The sequence below is a fragment of the Tachyglossus aculeatus genome, unplaced genomic scaffold (genome assembly GCF_015852505.1).
Source record: "Tachyglossus aculeatus isolate mTacAcu1 unplaced genomic scaffold, mTacAcu1.pri scaffold_150_arrow_ctg1, whole genome shotgun sequence".
NCBI classification, from domain to species: Eukaryota; Metazoa; Chordata; class Mammalia; order Monotremata; family Tachyglossidae; genus Tachyglossus; species Tachyglossus aculeatus.
The window spans coordinates 526,860-550,930 of NW_024044873.1; the positions used below are offsets into that span (position 1 = coordinate 526,860).

The 24,071-nt window shown below is 47.6% G+C and overlaps 1 protein-coding gene and 1 pseudogene across 6 annotated transcripts; one reads left to right on the plus strand and one right to left on the minus strand.

The window, feature by feature from the left end:
• The first annotated feature begins 7,919 nt into the window (after window positions 1-7,919).
• Window positions 7,920-13,117, plus strand: LOC119923156. Of its 6 annotated transcripts, XM_038742679.1 has the most exons (6): window positions 7,920-8,087; window positions 8,544-8,685; window positions 8,777-8,816; window positions 9,726-9,786; window positions 11,016-11,892; window positions 12,539-13,117. In XM_038742679.1, the coding sequence occupies exons 2-6, from the start codon at window positions 8,590-8,592 to the stop codon at window positions 12,542-12,544; spliced, it is 1,080 nt and encodes a 359-aa protein (XP_038598607.1). In that variant the 5' UTR covers window positions 7,920-8,087; window positions 8,544-8,589; the 3' UTR covers window positions 12,545-13,117. The 6 variants fall into 6 exon arrangements, with proteins under 6 accessions (XP_038598607.1, XP_038598602.1, XP_038598603.1 ...); XM_038742674.1 differs by having other exon boundaries at window positions 11,016-13,117; XM_038742675.1 differs by having other exon boundaries at window positions 8,566-8,685; window positions 11,016-13,117.
• Window positions 13,118-20,711: 7,594 nt separating this feature from the next.
• On the minus strand, window positions 20,712-22,622 carry LOC119923155 (annotated as a pseudogene).
• Window positions 22,623-24,071: the final 1,449 nt, after the last annotated feature.

A 24,071-nucleotide genomic window follows, 5' to 3' on the forward strand; every position in this document is an offset into this window, starting at 1 on the left:
TGCACATCATTAACAAAATAAATAGAATAGTCAATATGTACAAGTAAAATAAATAGAGTCATAAAACTGTACAAACGTATATACAGGTTCTGTGGGGAGGGGAAGGAGGTAGGGCGGTGCGTGGGGAGGGGGAGAGGAAGGAGGGGGCTCAGTCTGGGAAGGCCCCCTGGAGGAGGTGAGCTCTCAATAGGGCTTTGAAGGGAGGAAGAGGGCTAGCTTGGTGGATGTGCAGAAGGAGGGCATTCCAGACCAGGGGGAGGGTGTGGGCCGGGGGTCGACGGCGGGACAGGTGAGAACGAGGCATAGTGAAGAGGTTAGCGTCAGAGGAGCGGAGAGTGAGGGCTGGGCTGTAGAAGGAAAGAAGGGAGGTGAGGTAGGAGGGGGCGAGGAGATGGAGAGCCTTGAAGCCGAGAGGGAGGAGTTTTTGCCTGATGCGTAGGTTGACTGGTAGCCACTGGAGATTATTTAGGAGGGGAGTGACATCCCCAGAGAGTTTCTGCACAAAGATGATCCGGGAAGCAGCGTGAAGTATAGACTGAAGTGGTGAGAGACAGGAGGATGGGAGATCAGAGATCAGAGAAGACTGCATCAGTAATCCAGTCGGGATAGGATGAGAGATTGAACCAGCAAGGTAGCAGTTTGGATGGAGAGGAAAGGGCCGATCTTGGCGATATTGCGGAGGTGAGACCAGCAGGTTTTGGTGACGGATTGGATGTGAGGGGTGGAGGAGAGAGCAGAGTCGAAGATGACATCAAGGTTGCAGGCTTGTGAGACGGGAAGGATGGTTGTGCAGTCTTCAGTGATGAGAAAGTCTGGGAGAGGGCAGATTTTTGGAGGGAAGATAAGGAGTTCAGTTTTGGACATATTGAGTTTTAGATGGCGGGCAGACAGCCAGATGGAGATGTCCTGAAGGCAGGAGGAGACACGAGCCTGAAGGGAGGGAGAGAGAGCAGGGGCAGAGATGCAGATTTGGGTGTCATCAGCGTAGAGATGATAGTTGAAGCCGTGAGAATGAATGAGTTCACCAAGGGAGTGACTGTAGATAGAGAACAGAAGGGGACCGAGATAGAGAACAGTAAGGGGATGTGAGGGGGTGGAGGAGCCCGCAAAGGAGACTGAGAATGAACGGCCAGAGAGATAAGAGGAGAACCAGGAGAGGACGGAGTCTGTGAAGCCAAGGTTGGATAGCGTGTTGAGGAGAAGGGGGTGGTCCACAGTGTTGAAGGCAGCTGAGAGGTCGAGTAGGATTAGGGTAGAGTAGGAGCCGTTGGATCTGGCAAGCAGGAGGTTATTGGTGACCTTTGAGAGGGTGGTTTCTGTGGAATGTAGGGGACAGAAGCCAGATTGGAGGGGGTCGAGGAGAGAGTTGGCATTGAGGAATTCGAGGCAGCAGGTGTAGACGACTCGTTCAAGGAGTTTGGAAAAGAATGGTAGGAAGGAGATAGTGTGATAATGAAGGGGAGGTGGGGTCACGAGAGGAGATGCTAGTGCTATTGACAGAGCTGGGGAGGTTTAGGAGGAGGAGTGTGTTTAGGAAGGAAGAAGATCATTCAGTTTTAGACATGTTGAGTTTCAAGAGGAGGCAAGACATCCAAAGTGAAATGTCCAGACGGCAGAAGGAATTGTGGTCTTGTGAGTAGGATTCAAGACCAGAGCCATGGGAGTAGATGAGCTCAGGGATAGAGAAAGAAAAAGAGATAGAGAAAGAGAGAGAAAGAGAGAGAGAGAGAAAGCAAGAGAGCAGCACAATGAGCAGAGAGCCTAGAGCAGAATCTTGCAGGACACTCACATTTGAGAGGTGAAAGAAACGCCAAGTGAGTGAACCTGAAAAGGAATTGGTCCCCCCAGCTTGGAAACCCCTCCTCAACAAATGTCAATCAGACTATAATTCTTCCTACAGTCAAAGCCCTCCTAAAATCATTTCTTCTCCAGGAAGCTTTCCTTGATTAATTTTCCAGCTCCTGAGCATTATCATCCCTTCAACATTTGTGTACTCAATTATTTATTCTACTTAACCTATTTGTAAATATGTTTTTTATGTCTGTCTCCTTGTCAGTGTTTGAGCTTCTTGTGGGCTGGAAGCAAGGGGGTGGAAAGAGCCATGGCCTAGGACTCAAGAGTACCTGAGTTCTAATACCATCTATGCCTCTTGCCTACTGTGTGATCTTGGGTAAATCACTTAACTTCTCTGTGGCTCAATTTCCTCATCACTCAAATAGGGATTAACTGTTCTCTTCCGTTATACTTGGGCTGTAATCTCACGGAAAAGGACTGTGTCCAACCTGATTATTTACCCCAGCTCTCAGTACAGTGCTTGACAAATAGTAAAGAGGTAACAAATACCGTATTACTATTATTATCATCATCATTATTTATATTTTCCAAGTATCTAGTGGAGTGGCCTGTACCAAGTAGGTATTCAAAAAATGCTAGCAACACCACCATCACCACCAGCACTACAGTAACTACTACTACTACTACTACTAAGAATACTATTTCTGCTACTGCCTGAACTGGCCAGATATGGAGTCAATATTGTACCACTAAGCGAGATTAAACCACCTGTTGTAGATGCTGGAATCACCCTCTTTGGGAGAGACCATCCCTCTTCAGAGAGGGGGTTGAATTTCCAATCAAACAATTACCAATATAAGACCTTCCAAACCTTTCCAGAGGTAGAGTTGTCTATTTAATGATCCCTCCCACACACCCTGAAACAACAGAGATCGGCCCCTTTCATAAACACTTATGCCTCCACAACGATGAACTGAAATGAAGAAAAAGAATAATTTTACAAAGCTTAGTGAAATTTACCTCAGGACCACCACCATCAGATAATGTAATTGTTGTGGGCAATTTCAGGGCCAGAGTTTGATTTTATGTGCAATCAATCGGTGATATTCATTGAGCACTGTTCTAAGTATTTGGGAGAGTACAATGTAGCAGAATTAGCTATTTCTAGACTTTGAGGCCTTTTCTGAGTAGGAACCGTCTCTATACGTTGCCGACTTGTGCTTCCCAAGCGCTTAGTACAGTGCTCTGCACACAGTAAGCATTCAATAAATACATTGAATGAATTAGTAGAAACGTTCCCTTCCCATAATGAGCCTGCAGTCTGGTGGGGAGACAGACAATAATATGAATACATAAGGAATTTATAATATGTAATTTAAAGATATGTACATAAGTGTGGTGGGGTTGGGGGTGGTCCAAATATCAAATGTCCGAAGGTCACAGGTCCAAGTGCATAGATGACACAGAAGGGAGTAGAGAGTCCAGTATAACAGCGTCAGTGAAAACATTTCCTGCCCACAATGATTTCTGGAGGAAAGTCACTGGGACACATGGGATGAGAAAACTTAAAAGCAATGCCTAACATTTGCAGATTGCATGTCCCAAGTAAATCGATCAATCAATCAATCAATCAATCAGTCGTATTTACTGAGTGCTTACTATGTGCAAAGCACTGTGCTAAGTGCTTTCCAGAGTGCAATACAGCAGAATTAGTGGACGCGTCCCCTGCTTACACACCTTACACAGTCTAGCATCTCATTAATCGATAGTATTAAATTGAGTGCTTACTTTGTAATCTCATGATCACAAAAGATTGAAAGAGAGTAAGGAGTAAAGAATATTACCAAGGAAGGATAATGCCAAGGTTAGAGACATGGGAAGGCTGGTGGCCCACTGTGATGGGAAAATTAAATGACAAGAGGATTTGGGGAAGATGATGGGACGTTCAGTTTTGGGCATGTTGAGCTTATGGTACCAGTTGGACATCCGTGAAACGTGGTTTTAAAATTATTTCATTTCCTGAGGCAGTTTGTTTTCATTGAATCATTTTAAAAAGCACTGAGTATTCATGTTCTGTCTCTCTGTCTCTCTCTCTCATTCATTCATTCATTCAATCGTATTTATTCAGTGCTTACTGTGTGCAGACCACTGTACTAAGCACTTGGGAAGTACAAGTTGGCAACATATAGAGACGGTCCCTACCCAACAGTGGGCTTACAGTCTAGAAGGGGGAGACAGAGAACAAAACAAAATATATTAACAAAATAAAATAAATAGAATAAATATGTACAAATAAAATAGAGTAGTAAATACGTACAAACATATATACATATATACATGTGCTGTGGGGAGGGGAAAGAGGTAAGGTGGGGGATGGAGGGGGGAGGAGGGGGAGAGGAAGGAGGGGGCTCAGTCTGGGAAGGCCTCCTGGAAGAGGTGAGCTCTCTCTCTCTAAATATATATGTATATACATGGGTAGGAACCGTCTCTATAGGTTGCCGACTTATGCTTCCCAAGCGCTTAGTACAGTGCTTTCCACACAGTTATATATATATATATATATATATACTATATGTACTATTGCTACTAATATCACTAGATATTGGTAATATTACTAGTAACCTAGTAATATTACTAGATATTATATATATATATATATACCAGGAATCAGTCCATAACTGAAAGCAAGATAGGAAAACAAAGTCCCAGGCCTGCAAAAGGCACACTAAACATGGAGTGCTTAATCGGTAGAACACAGGCCTGGGAGTAAGAAAGACCTGGGTTCTCATCCCAGCTCTGCCACCTGTCTGCAATAACAATAAAATAATAACAATAATAATAATAATAATAATGATGGCATTTATTAAGCGCTTACTATGTGCAAAGCACTGTTCTAAGCTCTGGGGAGGTTACAAGGTGATCAAGTTGTCCCACGGGGCTCACAGTCTTAATCCCCATTTTAAAGATGTGAGAACTGAGGCACAGAGAAGTTAAGTAACTTGCCCAAAGTCACACAGCTGACAATTGGCGGAGCCGGGGTTTGAACCCATGACCTCTGACTCCAAAGCCCGTGCTCTTTCCACTGAGCCACTCTGCTTCTCTATGCTGCTATGTGACCTTGGCAAGTCACTTAACTTCTCTGGGCCTCAGGTACCTCATCTGTAAAATGGGGATTAGGTCTGTGAGCCCCAAGCGGGTCACGGACCGTGTCAACCTGATGAATGTGTATCTACCCCTGTGCTTAGTACACTACCTGGCACACTACCTGGCACATAGTATGTGTTTAACAAATACCATAAAAAAAGAATGCAGTGTTGATCCATAATCCAGAATACGATTTGCCTCTGACGCCTCTGCCCCTGTGGACTCCTGCCAGACTGTTCCTTCCCGTCACTCGATCATGGTATTCCAATATTCCCATGTCACTTACTATATTGGTTTTCTAGGGGCTTTTCCTCAATCTCCCCCATATATTTTCCCTCGGTGTCCCGTCTGGGGCTTTGGAGAGTTCATTTTCTTCTGACACCTGAGGAAAAATATCTTTGCCTCATGTTATCTCTTCTCCCAGTAGCTTGATTTTTAATATCTCTAATGGAATTTCCCACATTCACATTTTTCTTAATTTGTTTGTTTATACTATGTTTTGTTCGTATATACTAAAAACATTCAAGTTGAAACCTCCTGTTTCTCCTTAAAAAGAACCCTTCCACTTCCCCAAAGTGGGACTACACCACAATACCATATGCTGTTTCTTAACATGCATTTGGGAAAGTATGGCATTCATAAGAGAAGCAGCATGGCTTAGTGAAAAGAGCATGGGTTTGGAAGTCGGAGGTCATGGGTTCTAATCCTGGCCCCACCACCTGTCAGCTGTGTGACTTTGGGCAGGTCACGTTGCTTGTCTGTGCCTCAGTTCACTCATCTGTAAAATGCGGATTGTGAGCCCCACGTGGGACAACCGGATTACCATGTATCTTCCCCCAGCATTTAGAAATACTTAACAAATACTATTATTATTATTATCATAATGAAGCACAGGCGGCATAAATGAAATGGATGGTGCTTATCTAGCACTTAACTGTGTGCTATGGTCTATGAATAAGAATAGCCTCCAGAACCCTTTACTATATATCAAGTTCTGCCGAGTAATGAATGGAGTGGAAGATGTTAAATAAGGATATTATTTATAAATGATGAAAGTAAAACTAACCTGCTTTTGTGACAGTGATTGAATTCTGATGGAGTTAAGTGGTGGAGTTTCCAAATATATTTTTTTGCCTAAATTAATAAAATAGTAACTTAGAGAAGCAGCATGGCTAAGTGGAAAGAGCACGGGCTTTGGAGTCAGAGGTCATGGGTTCAAATCCCGGCTTCACCAATTGTCAGCTGTGTGAATTTGGGCAAGTCATTTAACTTCTCTAGGCCCCAGTTACCTTATCTGTAAAATAGGGATTAAGACTGTGAGCCCCCCGTGGGACAACCTGATCACCTTGTACCTCCCCAGCAGTTAGAACAGTGCTTTGCTTATAGTAAGCGCTTAACAAATGCCGTTATTATTATTATTAGTAGTAGTAGTAGTAGTAGTATTATTCACTTTGCAATCAAACTACAAATTTTCGAGCAGAAAGAAGAGTTCCATCAAAGAGATGGCAAAGTTACCAAACTCCAAAAGTTTCTAGTTACCAACAAACATCCCACTTAAACTTTTTTTTTTTCAGTCTGTATTGTCTGTATTTCACCTCTCAGGCAAAACTGTGGCTGCTTTAAATTGGAATATAGAAGTTGAATTACTCTAATTATAACAAAATGTCTCGCAACAAAAGCTATTTTAATCTTCCTGCTTTAAACGATCTTCTTGTAGAAAAATTCACAGCCTTGTTTATTCTTTCGAAACAAAATTGTAAAATGTTAGCTATTTTCCCAGTTTAGTTGGCAGTGTGTCAAATGTTCATATTTCATTTCATCTGAGGAAGAGGAGTGCTTCACTGTGGTTTTCACATACAACTTTCGTAGCTTGAGTTGACCCCAGTATATACAAATAAGGTTTATTCCTGTTCCAAAGAAACAAAAAAAGTAAATAGTAAATCAAGTTTCATCCCCATATTAGACAGGACAATTGCAACAATTGCAGGGGAGGTAGGGCTAATTTCTATTGATGGAATAGAATAAACCTGACATATTAAAAACAAGCATCAAACCCAAAGTATTTCCTCCCTGAGGCTGTTTTGGAGTTTTTCTAGGTATACCAAGATCTACAGAGTGCCCCTCATCGACTTTTTATCCTTGGGAAAGGGAGTAATAGTAGTGGTAGTAGTAGTAGTAGTAGTAGTAGTAGTAGTAGTAGTAGTAGCAGTAGTAGTAGTAGTAGTAGTAGTAGTAGTAATTATATTTATTAAGCACTTACTATGCTGTATTAAGAAATGGGAGAGACTACCCAGGTGAGAATTACACATGGTCCCTCTACCTTTGGGGGCTCACAATTCAAGTGCTTAAGTGTGGAGAAGGAACTGTAGAACACAGTAGAAACAAGTTCACAAAATCAGCATAAAGTCATGGTGGAGATGGAGGAATCAGAGAAAGCAAGGAAACACCTTTTATCACAAGCCCTGTGTACCTGGAGCATGCTGGAATTGGGAACGCTTGGTGTTAGGAACAAAGGTTGCTGTTACCACAGTGCCTTGCTCGGTGGAGATGGAGGAGCCAGAACAAGAGTTGGACAGAGACAGAGCCAGAGCCAGAGTTAGAGAGAGAGATAGAGACAGAGACAGAGAGAAGTAGAGACCAAAGGAATTACACACACACACACACACACACACACACACACACACACACACACACACACACACACACCGCCACTGCTTCCTCCCTCCCTGGAACCAGGCCCTCCGAAAAAAGAGTCGCCTTCCGCCATTGAAATTGCCCCTTCTCTCTCCCCTGCTGAAGTCACTCCAGACGCCTGCCCCCAGCCCCGCGGCCGGCTCCCTTTCCTCCTCACCCCCAAGGGCCAAGTTGGGTCCTCCCTCTATGACGCAACTGTCTTTATGACCCGGCTCTGGGGGCTCGGTGAGGAGCTTGTCTCTGCCCAGACCCAGACACAGGATCGGGCAGGTCCAGGAAGGACAATGTGGGACATCCTGGAAGCTCTCCTGTTCCCAATCCTTGCCATACTATGGGGTCTTCAGTGGCCTCTCCCCGACGAGGGATTCATCATCATCTTCCTGGTATTGCTTCTCTGGGAGAGCCAGTGGGGCCACCTGGAATTGATGATGAAGAAAGAAAAAAACAATGATGTGGTAAGGACCCCGATGTGATGCCCCTTGCCTATAAGTACCGAGGGTGGGTAGGGCCTTTCAGGAAGTGTAACCTCCGCAGTCAGCTTTCTCCAGAACCCCCTACCTCTCCCCCTCAACCAGCCACCCTCAATCCACCGTGTGGCGGGTGTCCAGAGCCCCAAGTGAGACCATGGCCCCATTCTCTGCTGTGAGCTCTCTAAACTGGAAGCTCGATATGGGCAGAGAACATGCCCACTCATCCGGTTATTAAGTACTCTCCCAGGCACTTACTATAGTGCTCTGAAAACAGTAAGCACTCAAAAAAAAACCCATCGATTGATTAATTGCCCAGGGTGTCTGCAGATCTCAGGGGTCTTTGGGATGGGCCTTGGGAGTTGCTTGTGCTGGAGACAGGCTCTCTGGAGTTTTGTCTGTCAGGCTCTTCCTCCTCCAATCCAAGTCTGCTCCCACTCTCAGTCTCCTTGCTGACCTACCTCAGATCGCCTAGAATAGAACAAGAGCCATGGGCCAAGACCCCCTTCTCATGATGAGAAGATCGAGGGCAAAGAAGGGACAAGCACAGCAAGGAAGGGTTGGGAGCCGGGAGAAGGGAACGAAAGTGAGTAAAGGATTTTTGTGTTCCGGTCTAACAGAGACATTGGAGACCAGCCCAAACCTCTGCTAATCATGTTGCCCCTTTTCTTTATCAGCGTGATCCCAATTCCCAGCTGGAGGATACACCGGATGAAGGTACCATCCTGGCCTTCCCTCCTGTTGTCCATGCTCCCATCCCCACCTCTGAACGCCAGAATTCCAGGGCCTCCTCTGCCAATTTTTTTTCTAATGACATTTTTAAGTGCTAGATACCAGGCACCGTTCTAAGCACTGAGGGAGATTCAAGCTAGGAATCTTGTATACCAAGTGTCCCAATCTCTCAATCTCTCAATCTTAGTCCTCATTTTGCAGATGAAGTAATCTGAGGCACAGGAAAATGAAGACAAGACTAGAAAATGAGAATCAATATTGCTGAATGTATAGAGCAAGGGCCTGGGAGTCAGAAGGACCTGAGTTCTAATTTCAGCTCTGCCACTTGTCTGTTTTGTGAGCTTAGGCAAGTAGCTTCGCTGCTCTGAGTCTCAGTTTCCTCAACTGTAAAATGTGGATACCTATTCTATCTCCTACAGAGACAGAACTGTGAGGCCCACCTGGGACAGGGACTGTGTCCCAATGTTTAGAACCGTGTTTGACATATAGTAAGCACTTAACAAATGACATTATAAAAAAAATAGGTGGCAGAGTCAGGACTAGAACCCATATTCTTCTGAATCCCATACCCGTACCGCATCCACTAGGCTAGGCTGCTTCCTCGGCAGAGCACCCGAGTCTAAAAGGCTCCAGCCCTTTTCAGTCCCAGAGTCCTGGAACAGAGCCAAGCTTTATTGGTGTCCCTAATGATCTTAGGACATGGGCCAGGGGGAGGATGCAGGTGACAACTTTTCTCAGGGTGCTATCGTTCCATCCTCCCTCAGGGTTGACCTGGCAGGACCTAGAGGGTGGAGAGGTAGAGCCCCTCAGTTATACCCCAGGTCCAAATAGCAGGAAGAAGAAGAACCCACACCTCTTCAGGAACTCCAAGTAACCCATTCATTTGGTATCTAGTGTGGAAGATGTTGGAGATTTGCGACCAAAATCTAAAAGATATTCTGCATCTCCTAAAAAGGTAATCCATTCATTTTTTTCCCGGTCCCTGGGCCTTTGCCTAGACCTCGAAAAAACCCAGGGTAGAAGACAGGGACTCAGGGAAGAGGGAGCCAGTGGTGGGGTGTGGGAAATGGTGCGGGAGGGGTGCGGCAATGACAAAATAGGTGTTATGGTATTGTTGGGGGATGACCAGATCAGATGTGGGGGGCAGACCTCTTGGTGGGCACACGTGTTGTGATATCTGGGCATGGCTTGTGAACCAACAGAAGCTCAAGGCTCAGTTCTCCCTAAGAGGGAGGAGTTTGTCCTCCAGATCTGCATGCATCAGGTTTGGCGATCCCTTCTCATTCACGGTCTAAGGGATCCCTCGGTTCCTTGACACTGGGATGGTGGAGTGACTGCAGATAGACCCGATAGAGAGAGGCGTCCTGGGGTGGAACTGGGACCCCATTTAAGGAGATGAAAGAATATATACAATCCAAAGGAGAAGAAATATAAACAGTAACAGGACTAACAGGGCCAACAGGCCAGGAGGATCAGCTGGTAGAATGTCCTGATGCTGATTTGACAGGGGTAATCATCATAATCATAACAATAACAATAATTGTTAGACCCCAGTGTGCAAAGTATTGTACTGCAGTAAATATACGTGAATAATATCAGACACAGTCACTGTCCCACGTGGAGCAAACAGTCTAATAAAGAGAGAGATGAGGTCCTTAATCTCCCTTTTAGAAATGAACAAACTGAGGCACAAAGAATTTAAGTGACTTGCCTGAGGTCAGGCAGTAAGCAATCATCAGAGCTGGTTTAGAATGCAGGTCTCCTGATTCCCAAGCCTGGACTCTTTCTCCTGGAGTCCCCCTCCTCTGCTCAAGCAAAGACGGGTTTGTCTTCTCCCAAAAGTTGTCTGGGGAAGGGAATTTCATCCATGGATGGTCTGATTCATGACTGTGCCACATTCTCTCCTCCTGCTGCTCTCCACTGGACAATTGTCCTTTGGCTGCTCAGATCCTAGTTCCTAGTGCTCGTGGCTCTGGCCACCTCAATGCCGTTCGAATCCCAGTCATCGTCCAATTGGCTGTGGCTCCCGGCTTGGCCTGGTGGTCGAGGGGATGTGAATCAGGGGTGGTGATCCCTAGAGAAAAGAGTGTCATCAAGAGCCAGTTACTGAAGTCCAGGGCGTGAAATCCCTCAGTGGCAGGAGTTTGATTCCCTCAGCTGTAACGAGTGGCTGTTCTTACACAGGTGTGACATGGACACAGTCTCTGAGGAATCGGATTGCACCATCTGCTGGTGCCTCAATCAAAAAGCCCAGGGTGTGTTAATGGAGGACAGCAATTCCTGCTCCACACAGTCACCGCTCCTTGCTGGCAAGAAGATAGTGACTCTCCCCAGTCCATCTTTACATGGAGGCCTGGAATCAGGAACTCACCTTCCCTGGAAGACCGGCTCAAACCTCACCTCAAACAAAGGGGTCCGTGATACAGGGGCCCTACCTCTGCAAAAGAACAAAGGGCCTCAACTACCTCAGCTGGAGGAGAAGTTTCAACAGCTGCAGGAGCCAGGCTTCCCACTCTCGGGTCCAGCGGAGTCAGCGGACCCACCAGAGAAAGTCCTCCGGGTCGTGGAGCCGACACCGTCTGAGAGTTGGATCGATCTTGAGGCTTCGCCTTCCAAGATCTTTCACCCCTATTGGGCCCCTCCCCTCATCCCCAATAGCCACGGCGTCCCGGGGCCCCTGCACAGAGGAGCACTCGGGTCAAACCACTGCCACATGCCCAGTTCTCTAGAAGAGAGGAGGGAGAGAGTTGGTGCCAACATTCCCGGATGGGGATTACCCGAGAGCCCTAGTCTTGAGGGCCAGAAGAAGTTCGAGCCCAAGACGGGAGAGCGGGTGGCCCTCAAACCCGATGCAGAGGCCCGTTCTCTTGGCAAAGAGAGCTCTGGGCATTCTGTGGTGCTTCCACCCACTGGGAACTCGGGCCACAGGCTGTCGGTCGACACGGACCACGTCCCCAGGGTCTTCGGACCCGACGTCGGCCACACCCCGAGGCTCCTGGATGGGCGAGAGAAGGCCCCGGAGGAACGGGTGGCCCAACGGCCCCCACCACACAGGAACGGGGTGATCATCTCCCTGGTGTACAGTGGGAGGGACACCGGGGCCACCTGCCAACAGGCTCTTCCTCCAAAACTGGGCCCCCAACCTCTCTCCATCACCAGACATCCGGCCCCTGCCTTGCCAAAGTCCTTGCCTCCACGTGCTTTTGAAGCAAGACCCCAGAAGGTGTGGAGGGTCATTAAGGAGCATGACCTGGAAGGCCCAGTCATCCCCGGAGTTGAGCTGGAGCTCCAGACCACGGGAGCCCCGGGAAAAACTCACCAATCTAGGTTGGCCTGTCGGAGGAGTCCCTGAAGGCCCTGGAATCGGCCTTAATGCTGAAGCACACGACTTTCCTCTCCGGTCTCCCTTTAATATGTCACCTGAGTACACCCGGCCTAGCATCTCCAACGGGGCCGACCCAGCCTACTGAGAGAACGGAGGGCCGGCCGGCCCTGATCATTGCCACTGATCGGGCTCAGGGGTAGATGCCTGGAGAGCCTACCCCAACGGCAAATGATCCTGAGAAATCACTGGCCGGCCACCATTCCCAGGAATCCCAGGACCGGGGCAGACCTGGAAGAAAAAGCACTGGGGCCCCGGGCCCAGAGAGTGAGGGGCCAGATGGATCGGATTTCCACCCTGTTAATTCATTGCTACCTCTTCACAGGCCTGAAGGCCCTGCCGCGAACCCTACAGCAGTCCAGAGAGAGCAGATGGACACCAGCCAAGGCCAGAGCAGGCCGCTCGTACCTACCATGGCAGCAAAGGCCCCGGCCCCTACCGAGTCCCATGGCCTTAGAGCTTCGAATCCGGGCCCAACATGGACCAGCAAAGGCATACAGATGACACCGAAGGCTGTGCCCAGGAGGTTACAGATGTGGATCAGGTCCATTGCCAAACATCGGGCATTGGAATTAGGCTCCAGGGGTCTGCTGAGAGATGCCTGCGGGAGAGGGAAGAAGCAGAACTCTGCCTGGCTGGGGAACACTAAACCGTTTTTCCCCGAGGGTCTCTCACGCCTGTGTGTGGGCTTCTCCACCCTGCTGAGCCGCGGCCCTCACCCCTCTCCACTTCAGAATCGTCCTAAGGACATCTTCCCGGGCCCTGGGCCGAATAGGCCCAAGGCCCCCTAAAGTGCAGAACCCTGACCTGCAGATGGATCAGAGCACTGTTTGTGCTCGGGGGAATCAGTCAATTCCTTCCGTAGTACAGCATCTGATGTCATTCAGCATCTCAGTCTATTAAATGCAGTCATCTTTCTGCGACAGGGCCGTGTCTTCCATCTGTCCCGCTGTCTGAGAGCTTCTGACCACTGTGGGGATCTGGATGGTGTCCATCACCCTTCTCGTGGTTGGGAAGAGGAACGGGGAGCGAGAGTGTGAAGTTGTGGTAGTCAGGCTTGGGAAGATGTGGGGACGATCAGGCTCAACCCAGATCGGTCTCGAGGGCCTCAACTGCAGTAGAAAAGCAGCATGGCCCTGTGGACAGAAAGCGGGTTCTAATCCCATCACCTCTATTTGTCTGCAGGGTGACCCTGGGCAAATCACTACACTTCTCTGGGCCTCACTTCCCCCATCTATCAGATGGGGATTGAGAAACTGAGGCCTATATGGGACAGGGATTGGGTCCCACCTGATTACTCGCCACCTACCCCAACACTTAAAACAGTTCCTGGCACTTGGTGCTTAACACTTCAGGCCTTCAAGACTTTTTAATTGAGAGTGAATCAGGATTATTCGAGGTGGAAAAGGAGAAATCGGCTTTCTGCAAAACACCTCCTGAATTGATTTCACTACCCCCGGTCTTTAGAGCCTGAAAAAAGGAATATTACAAATGCAAAAGGAGAAACTTGTTTCTTTCAGAAATTATCCCGTTAATTTGTCCACCACAGGTCTTCAAGACCTGAAGACAACATATAGGAGATGGAAAGGGAGAAATTGGCTTGATGCAAAAAAATCTCCTGCTTGTATTTCTCTACCTATGATCATCCAGGCCTCCAAAGAGAATATTTGAGGTGAAAAATGAGATATTTGCCTTATGCAAAATAATCTCCAGACTTTAAGTACTCTTACCTAAACTTTTCAAGACCTGCAGAGTCAGTGTATTCAATGTACGGTTTATGCCAAAAGAAAACATAGCAAAAAACCCCTCTAATTTGTTTCTCTGCCTATGGCCTTTAAGGCCTGCAAAGAGAACGTTTGAGGAGTTAAAGGAATTATGAGCTTCAAGACTCTCCATCACCTCGCCCCCTCCTACCTCACCTCCCTTCTCTTCTTCTACAGCCCACCACGCACCCTCCGCTCCTCTGCTGCTAATCTCCTCACCGTACCTCGTTCTCACCTGTCCCGCCATCGACCCCCAGCCCACGTCATCCCCCGGGCCTGGAATGCCTTCCCTCTGCCCATCTGCCAAGCTAGCTTTCTTCCTCCCTTCAAGGCCCTACTGAGAGCTCACCTCCTCCAGGAGGCCTTCCCAGACTGAGCCCCCTCCTTCCTCTCCCCCCTCGTCCCCCTCTCCATCCCCCCCATCTTACCTCCTTCCCTTCCCCACAGCACCTGTATATATGTATATATGTTTGTACATATTTATTACTCTATTTATTTATTTATTTTACTTGTACCTATCTATTCTATTTATTTTATTTTGTTAGTATGTTTGGTTTTGTTCTCTGTCTCCCCCTTGTAGACTGTGAGCCCACTGTTGGTAGGGACTGTCTCTATATGTTGCCAGATGCAGATTTCCTCTTTTTTTAACAACCTCATCCTTACCATCCTTGTGTTTCATTCTAACATTGTGAGCCCATGGAGGTCCAGGGATCATGTCTAACTCTCACTTGTGTATTTTCTTCCCCAGTGATTAGTAGAGAGCTCTACTCACAGTAGTTGTTTAATAAATACTATTGCTACTACTACTACTACTACTATTTCTCCTCCTCCGACTATGTTGCCGACTTTTACTTCCCAAGCTCTTAGTACAGTGCTGTGCACACAGAAAGCACTCAATAAATACGATTGATTGAATGAATGAATGAACAGTTACCAAGAGAGAAAACCCCCCACCTTTTCCGGATTCAACATGGGCTTGCCCAGGCAGGTGTCCACTTTGGCCACCAGGTGGGTAGGTCAAATTCAAGCCCTTCAGACTGGGAGAGGGAAGGGCTTCCTTCTCAGAGCCGTTGGGTGGGGTCAGGCTCGGGATCCAGGCTGCGGCCTTGTAGCCCAGGACACTGGGCCCAGGATTTTTCCCAGGGTGCACTGCGGCCATGGAACCCATTGCCACATTCCAGACAAGTACAGGCTCTACCAACTCTGTCGACTTGTGCTCTCGCAAGCATTTGATACAGTGCTCTGCATGCAGTAAGCCCTCAATAAATAGCATCGACTGCCACTGAATTAAAAACCATCTTTTTAATCAATGCTCTAGGGGACTCTTCCCTAGAGCCCCAGAGTCAAGACAAACTACTTGAAAAACTGGGAAGGGACCTCGAGGACCGTGTCAACCTGGCCCTATTTTGGACTGTGAGGTCGACCAGCTATTCTTTTGTAAACCTCATGGACGTGTTTGAATTTCCTTGATGACGTTTTCATTCTATTCATCTTTAGAAAAACAGGTTGGAATGGGAGAGGAGAGAATCCAAACTCCTCAAGGACCAAACAAGCTGGAAGGCACACCCCAGGTTCCTCAGAAACTCAAGGTGCCGAGAAGACCGACACCACCCCTCAAGCCCTTCCTGTGCCAGGTCGAGCTCTTGGGGAGCCAAACGACAACACAACTTGATGCATGCAAATGATGATTACTATCTCTTTGCAGGAACCTATTGTTTTTCAATGCACTTCTTAAGCACTTACTATGAGCCAATAACTGTAGTATGCCCCGGGGTAGGTAAAACATGGTCAGTCCCTGTCCCACATGGGGCTCACACTCTAAATCCCTACCTTCCAGTTGAGGTAACTGAGGTCACCCAGCTGAGAAGTGGCAGAGCCAGGATTAGATCCCATGTCCTCTGACACCCAGTCCCATGCTCTATCCTTTAGGTCATGTTGCTTCTCTAATTTTCTTTCAATCTGAACGTCTTCCAAGAATAATCAACCAATCAATGATATTTATCTTTAGTTTAATTAATTGATCAATTTCAGCTCTCCCACATGCCTGTTGTTTGGCTTTGGACACTTCACTTCTCTGTGCCTCTCTGCTCCCTCATCTGCAAAATGTGGATTCATTTTGTTCTCCCTCCCATTGGGATAGAGATGCATGGACTTGGGACGTACCTTTAGATGAGATATTCTCCGTCCTCTCAAGTGGTAATCCATCCACCTGGGCTGCGGACCTCATTCCCTTTCATCTTATGAAAATTCTCACCCCTTCCCTCCTCCCTTCCTTAACTTCCATCTTCAACTGCTCACTCTCCACTGGTTCCTTCCTCTCTCCCTTCAAACATGCCCACGTCTCCCCCACCCTAAAAAACCCTCTCTTGACCCCACTGCCCCTTCTAGTTATTACCCTATCTCCCTCCTACCCTTCCTTTCCAAACTCCTAGAATGAGTCGTCTATACTCGCTGCCTCGAATTCCTCAACTCCAACTCTCTTCTAGACCCCCTCTAATCTGGCTTCTGTCCCCTGCACTCCACCGAAACTGCCCTCTCAAAGGTCACCAATGACCTCCTTCTTGCCATATCCAATGGCTACTACTGTATCCTAGTCCTCCTCGACCTCTCAGCTACCCTCGAAACTGTGGACCATCCCCTTCCCCTCAACACGCTATCCAGCCTAAGTGGTTTGTATGTTTTTTAGAGTGTTGCTTGACCCTTGAGAAGTCAACCAAAGTTTGGTAGTTTGGAGACATCCAGAGCTCATCTCTGGAGATGACATTCATGCTGCCATGGGGAAGGAAGCCTTAAGCAGAAGGAAGTGAAGGGGAAAAAATTCAGGTTAAGGCATTTAGCTCAACTTGACTGCCTTAGGTAAACCTTCACTAATTGAATTTAGTAACAGTACAAACACTGATTTTACAGAATGCTTCAGTGTTTCATCAGTCACTCTGTAACATCATTGACATGACTGTCAGCACTTTTTGTGGGAGCGTGTAGGATTTGACTTTTCATCCTTCTTTACTGTCAGAATATATTTCCAAGATGCAACAATAAAATGTACACGAATATCAGTCACTGAACTGTGGAAATCTTGTTGTTCTGGAGGGCTCTCAGGAAAAAATTCATCTTATCAAATTGCATTTTTATTGTATTCATTCATTCAATCATATTTATTAAGCACTTACTGTGTGCAGAGCACTGTACTAAGCGCTTGGGAAGTACAAGTTTGCAACATATAGAGACGGTCCCTACCCAACAGTGGGCTCACAGTCTAGAAGGGGGAGACAGACAACAAAACAAAACATATAAACCAAATAAAATAAATAGAATAAATATGTACAAGTATTGTAGAGCTGGTATTCTTAAAACCCAGGGGTTGCTTTGTTACAAAACTTTGGGTTAAAGAAAAACTTGCACTGGGGTCACCATGGAGTCCATTGACAAGCCCCAACGAGTACAAGACATTTCTTCCACCTCCACCATATCCTGTATGCAAACAAACTCAGATTCCCTAATTTGTTCATTCATTCATTCATTCAATCGCATTTGTTGAGTGCTACTGTGGGCAGAGCACTGTACTAAGTGCTTGGAAAGTACAGTTCAGCAATAAGGAGAGACAATCGCTGCCCACAAAGGAGTTACAGTCTAGAAGGGGTCTACAGACATCTAAACAAGTAAACAGGCATCAATATAAATAAAAAGAATTATAGATATGTGCAAATATGCACAAGTGCCGTGGGGCCGGGGGGCGGGGGTGGGTGTTAGAGCAAAGGGAACAAGTCAGGGTGATGCAGATGGGAGAGGGAGCTGAGGAAAAGGGGGACTTGGTCTGGGAAGGCCTCTTGGAGGAGGTGAGCCTTCAGTAGGATTTTGAAAGGGGGAAGTGTGATTGTTTGGCATATTTGAGGAAGGAGAGTGTTCCAGGTCAGAGGTAGGACATGGGCCAGGGTCGACGGTGGGACAGGAGAGAAAGAAGCACTGTGAGAAGATCAGCACTAGAGGAGTGGTGTGTGTGGGCTGAAATGTAGGAGAGAAGGGAGGTGAGGTAAGAAGGGGCAAGGTGATGGGGAGTTTTGAAGCCAATAGCGAGTTCTTGTTTCCCTAAACACATTCCAGCCACAATACATAATGCAAACGTGATTGGTTGGAATTCTGTGCACTCCTAGCTTCGGCTAAAAGTTTTTTCTAGTACGGATTTATGGATTTAGAGATGAACATATAGCCATCCTTTGTGTTGACGCTACTGACAGTGAAAATCTAGCCATGCTTAAGAAAGAGACCGAACAGTCCAATACGAAACCAAAACCCTTTTCTATTCTGTGTTCCCAGAAGGATAGATCCTTGCTGGGTGACTCTTAAACCTACTAATAATTATGGTACCTAAGTGCTTTTTATGTGCCAAGAACTGTTCTTAGCACTGGGGTAGATACAAGTTAATCTGGATGAACACAGTCCCAGTTCCACACTGGGATCACATTCTTACCCCCCTCCTTCCTCTCCCCCTTCTCCCCCTCCCCACCCCCACCCCCGCCTTATCTCCTTCCCCTCCCCACAGCACCTGTATATATGTATATCGGTTTGTACATATTTATTACTCTATTTATTTTACTTGTACATATTTATTCTATTATTCTATTATTTATTACTCTAAACATATTGTTATTATGTTTTGTTTTGTTGTCTGTCTCCCCCTTCTAGACTGTGAGCCCACTGTTGGGTAAGGACCGTCTCTATATGTTGCCAACTTGCACTTCCCAAGCGCTTAGTACAGTGCTCTGCACACAGTAAGCGCTCAATAAATACAATTGAATGAATGAATGAATCTCCATTTTTTACTGATGTGTAAATAATCCTTATTTTACATATGAGGTAACTAAGGTACAGAGAAGTTGTGACTTTCCTAAGGTCACACAGCAGATAATTGGTGGAGCCGGGATTAGAACCCAGGACCTTATGCCTCCCAGGCCTGTGCTCTATCCACTACACCCTGCTGCTGGTTCATTCAGAACTTATATCTGTTTTCAAACCTGCTTCTTGGTGTCCCACCAGGGCATCACAGATGATGAGATGGCCATGCAATTTAATGAGATGGCCAAGTAATTTAATTGGTGATTAAAATCGTCAATAAACTCAAAGGGACATTATAAAGATAGGTGTACCTCTTTAGTCGCTTATAATAATAATAATGGTATTTGATAAGCATTTACTATGTGCCAAGCGCTGTTCTAAGCGCTGGGGAGATACAAGGTGATCAGGTTGTCCCATGGGGGGCTCACAGTCTTAATACCCATTTTACAGATGAGCAAACTGAGGCTCAGAGAAGTTAAGTGACTTGCCCAAAGTCACACAGCTAACAAGTGGCAGAGCCGGGATTTGAACCCATGACCTCTGACTCCAAAGCCCATACTCTTTCCACTGAGCCACGTTGCTTCTCTGTATAGTATATATATAGTATATTATAGTATGTATAATATACTATATGTGTGTGTTTATTACATAGACAATAATTATGTTCCTTTATAATTTTTCTGTGTGTTTATAAATGATAATACTGATGAGAGGTGAATGTGAGCTCAAGAAATAGACATTGCAGTGCAGCAAGGAGAAAATTTTTCCCTCAGTTGATAGAGGAGCCAGAGACCCAATGTTTCAGTCTTTCACCCTGGTCTTCTGTAGAACAGGGACTACATTCCCACAGAATCCCACAGAAGGAAAGGAAAACTCAGTTTGCCTACACACCCCACACACCGACAACACTCACGCATATTCTGTCATGGAATTATGCTGTGCCTGTCAGAGGAATGTTCCCTACTGTACCACACAAAACCCCAAATGGATGTAAGGGTTACTAATAAATGATGTGTTCCCTGCCCATAGCAGACTGCCCCTAGTCTGCCCATGCCTGACTTCCACAACCCCTCCCCACCATACCTGTTCTTCTCACCAAAACCCCAGTGTGACCAATGGCCTCAATAATAAGTACTTCTTAAGCACTTGGTATGTGCCGAGCACTGTTGGAAGCACTGGGTTAGATACAAGCAAATCAGATTGGGCAGGCTTGAGTCCCACATGGGACTCCAACTCTTAAGCCCCATTTACAGATGAGGTAACTGAGGCCCAGAAAAGTCAAGCCACTTGCTCAAGGTCAGCCAGCAGATGCGATGGCATCAGGGTTAGAACCCAGTTCTCCTGACTCCCTTGCCCGTGGTTTATCCAGTAAGCCACACTGCATCCCCCCAGCAGGAGGGAGCACTCACGCCTGACATGCCCACAGCCCAACATCCAGTGCTAGCCAGGATCAAGCCTAGGCCCAACGAGACAGACGAAAGACCCGCCTTCCCATATTGAGCCTCCAGGAGGCCTTCCCAGACTGAGCCCGCCTTTTTCCTCTCCTCCTTCTCCTCCTGCCCTCTCCATCACACCCCCACCCGACCCCCTTCCCCTCCCCACGGCACTTGTGTATATATGTACACATTTATTACTCTATTACGTTTACTAATGATGTTTATATAGCTATAACTCTATTGATTCTGATGGTTTTGACAACTGTCTCCTGTCTACTTGTTTTGTTTTGTTGTCTGTCTCCCCTTTCCAGACTGTGAGCCCGTTGTTGGGTAGGGACCATCTCTATATGTTGCCGATTTGTACTTCCCAAGCACTTGGTACAGTGCTGTGCACACAATAAGCTCTCAATAAATACGATTAAATGAATGAACGACCCAGCTTTCCTGCAGGAAGAACCATTTATTTTCAACAAGCCCAGGATGGAAAATGAAGGTGGACGCTGTGCTCCGGGGAGAACTGGCTGATTCCCCCGGAGCACAGGAAGGCCTCTGTTTGAATGTTCATCTTTGTGCAGTGTTTAGGGGGCCCTGGGCCTAGTCGACCCGGGGCCCAGGAAGACGTCTTGAGGATGAAGTGTGAGGACCTGGGGGCTGAGCCCCACGGATTGGTATGGTAGAGAAGGGAGCGAGACTCTCAAGACAGGGCGATTTGTTGTTCCTGGATGCTGAGCTCCACTTGCAAGGCTGCTTTGAGCCCGTTGTCACCCAAGCCTTGGGGCTGATATTGGACTGCTGGCCTTTGCCGAGAGAACTGAGCCACATTTTTAGCTTGGCTGAAAACGAACCTTGAGGTGACGACTGGTTTATCTTGCTGATCCTTGCTGGGACCAAGGTGGAAGAAACGGGGCCCCAGGATTTGGCTGGTCCTGGGACCTTTGCTGCCAGGGCAGAGACAGAGGTCCTGCTGTGGTCTTTAGCGTCCTTCTTCCCTCTCTGTATAGCCGTGATGGCTCCCAAGTGGCCTGCAGACCTGGGAGGGCAGAGGGATGAATTGATGGGGAGGGAACCTGGCTCATCGTTCTTCGGTCCCGGGGCCTACAAGGTTTGGATCTGAGGTCTTGCCCCATTATATGCTCCCTGGGAGTGGTGGCGCTCTCTGCTGCCCATTGGAACCTGGTGGCGTTCAGCAGCGGGTAAGACATGGGCTTTCTCAGATGTCTCCCCATTCACCCAGTCAGTCACACCGCAGTCAGGCTGGTCTCCAGTAGGAGTAGGCTCATGGCCTGGTCTCGCGGCCAGCCGGATCAGCCCTAATGGGGACACCGTGACAGGCCCAGTTAGGTAATGTATGAGAGAAAGCCCAGAAATAAAAGCCACGTGCTTTCTCTTCAAGACGGTTTCCAGGGCCTTTACTATCCTTTGGACAATGACTATCCTTCTTTTAGACTGTGAGCCCACTGTTGGATAGGGACTGTTTCTATATGTTGCCAACTTGTACTTCCCAAGCGCTTAGTACAGTGCTCTGCACACAGTAAGCGCTCAATAAATACGATTGATTGATTGATTGATTGGACAGGTCGCCAGCCTTGATTTTTCCCTGGTGTTTCCGTGGTCCCGACTTCAAACTGAGCTTCAGGAAGGACTCCACCCTTCTGTCACACCATGTAACCGGCCTTTGTGTTCTCTGGTGTCTCTGTTCAGGGACCCTGGAGTGGGGGAAGGTGGAATGGCTGGTGGAATGGCTGGGTCCGGATATTTGGGGCTGGAGAGACCTGGGGCGCTCAGTGAAGAAGGAGGAGCTGGCGGGGGTGAGGTGCCAGTATCGTCCCTCCCGCTGTGCGCCACGAAGGAGATTTCCCCAGCAATATACTGATGGTGCTTTGAATCAGTGTTGTCTTCTAGCGCCCACTATTCACTTTTCAGCCTGGGTTGAGTCCTCGAGTCTCAGAACCTTAGATATGCCATCCGTGACATCTGGCACACTGCGGCCCGAGTCCTTAATGTGGCCCGAGTCCTTAATGTGGCCCGGGTCCTTGATCAGTGAGGACCCCGGGGGGATGGACATTCCATGGCAGAAGCCTCTCTTCTCAGGAGAGTCGTGCTGGGCATCATTTGGGTGGGTTTCCTGCCCTCCCACCTGCAGCATGTGGCTCTCTGGATATCTCTGCTCCTGGGACGATGTCGTCAGTCCCTCGGCTTCACTCTGCCAGGGAGCGGGGCCAGTGGAAGCGGTTGGAATTACCAGACCCAGGGGGCCGTGGCTGTTTGGGCTGAGGTGAGGGGGCTGGCAGGAGGTCATGGTCCCCCTAGTCTTAGTCTGCAACTTGGCAGATTTTGGCTCTGTTTCCTCATGGGATTCTGTTGCAGGACATGCCATTCGCCCGTGGCCAGAGCAACTGAAGCTCAGCTCCCCTCAAACGTGGATCTTTCTCCTCCAGCTGTCGAGTTGGAGGCCCTTTGCCTTGAGAGAGAATCGGGTCTCTTAAGTTAGTGGATAGTTTGGTCAACGAGGAGGACTTAAGTAGCCATGATCTGCTCTTCCGGGCAGGTTCAGTTCCTGACTCCGGGCCTCGGGAGAAAGACGCTCTGGGCCAAAACATCTTCTCCCTGACGGTAAAAGGCAGTGAGGGTATGGAGCAGGAAGGTCTGTCCCATGAAGACACGCCCTGACCCTTCTCTCTGAGGCTCTGGCAGGCTGTACAATGTGATTTCTCAGAGCCTCTGTCCTTGTACCGCCTGTAAAAGAATACCCACTCTTTCCAGCTGAGGAGAAGCAGTTTCCCATAACTGACAGACTCGGCCTTCACGCTTTGGAGCTTCAGCAGCTGGCTCTCGGCCTGCTTCTCTTTTCTAGAGGGAAACCCACCCCTTCCATGACCCTCAAACCTAGATAGGGACCACCGCTGACAGAATAGACACTGGCATTTGACCCCAGCTGGTGTGATGGCTCTGGTGTGTGGCCATAGCCAAGAGCACTAAGAAATACGTTCGGGTCTGAACAATAAAGGGGTGGAGGTTGTTGCCTGATGGAGAGCAGCAGAAGCAGAGCATGTGGCAGGGGCAGAAACTGGACCATCACAGAGAGGAAATTTCCTTCTCCAGGCACCTTTCAGGACAACACAAATCAATCTTCGAGCTGAGGACAGGGGCTCCAGGATAAAGTTCCGGGCTGGGAGTCCACAGGACTTCCTCTAAACCTGACTCCTCCATTTGCCTACTAGGTGAACTCAGACAAGGCACTTCACTTTCCTCTGCCTCAGTTTCCTTATCTGTAAACTGGAGATTAAATACATGCTCACTCTCTTCATTATACTGTAAGCCCCATTTGGGACAGGGACTGTGTCTGATCTTGTTAACTTATATCTACCTCAGCACGATACTTGGTACATGGTACAGGATTATTATTATTATTATTTTTACAATTAATAATAATTAATATTTTATTCCTATCAAATCAACATCAAAACATTTCACTAGGTAATCCCTCTTGCCTATTCATTCAATCGTATTTTTTGACCGCTTACTGTGTGCAGAGCACTGTACTAAGCGCTTGGGAAGTACAAGTTAGCAACATATAGAGACGGTCCCTACCCAACAACAGGCTCACAGTCTAGAAGTCTAGTCTAGCAATGCTATTGATATTGAGAGCTCTATCGGGATAATCTGCCGGCCATCCATAGTCCCAGTGTCAGTGAACTGAGGGAACCCTCACATCGGTAATGAGAAATGAGCCTGGTCCTGACATATGGAGACCTGGCGGGGGCGGGGGGGGGAGGAACATCCCCAAGTATCCCTCCCCCAAGAAAGTCATGAGCCCTGGGCAACT

What these genes read in the sequence shown, in the direction of transcription:
- LOC119923156 (XM_038742674.1), top strand. Translation starts at nt 8,590, where the DNA reads ATGGGCCAAGACCCCCTTCTCATGATGAGAAGATCGAGGGCAAAGAAG. An exon ending in GGAGGATACACCGGATGAAG is followed by an intron (nt 8,817 to 9,725) that starts GTACCATCCTGG and finishes TTTGGTATCTAG; the next exon opens with TGTGGAAGATGTTGGAGATT. An exon ending in ATTCTGCATCTCCTAAAAAG is followed by an intron (nt 9,787 to 11,015) that starts GTAATCCATTCA and finishes GTTCTTACACAG; the next exon opens with GTGTGACATGGACACAGTCT.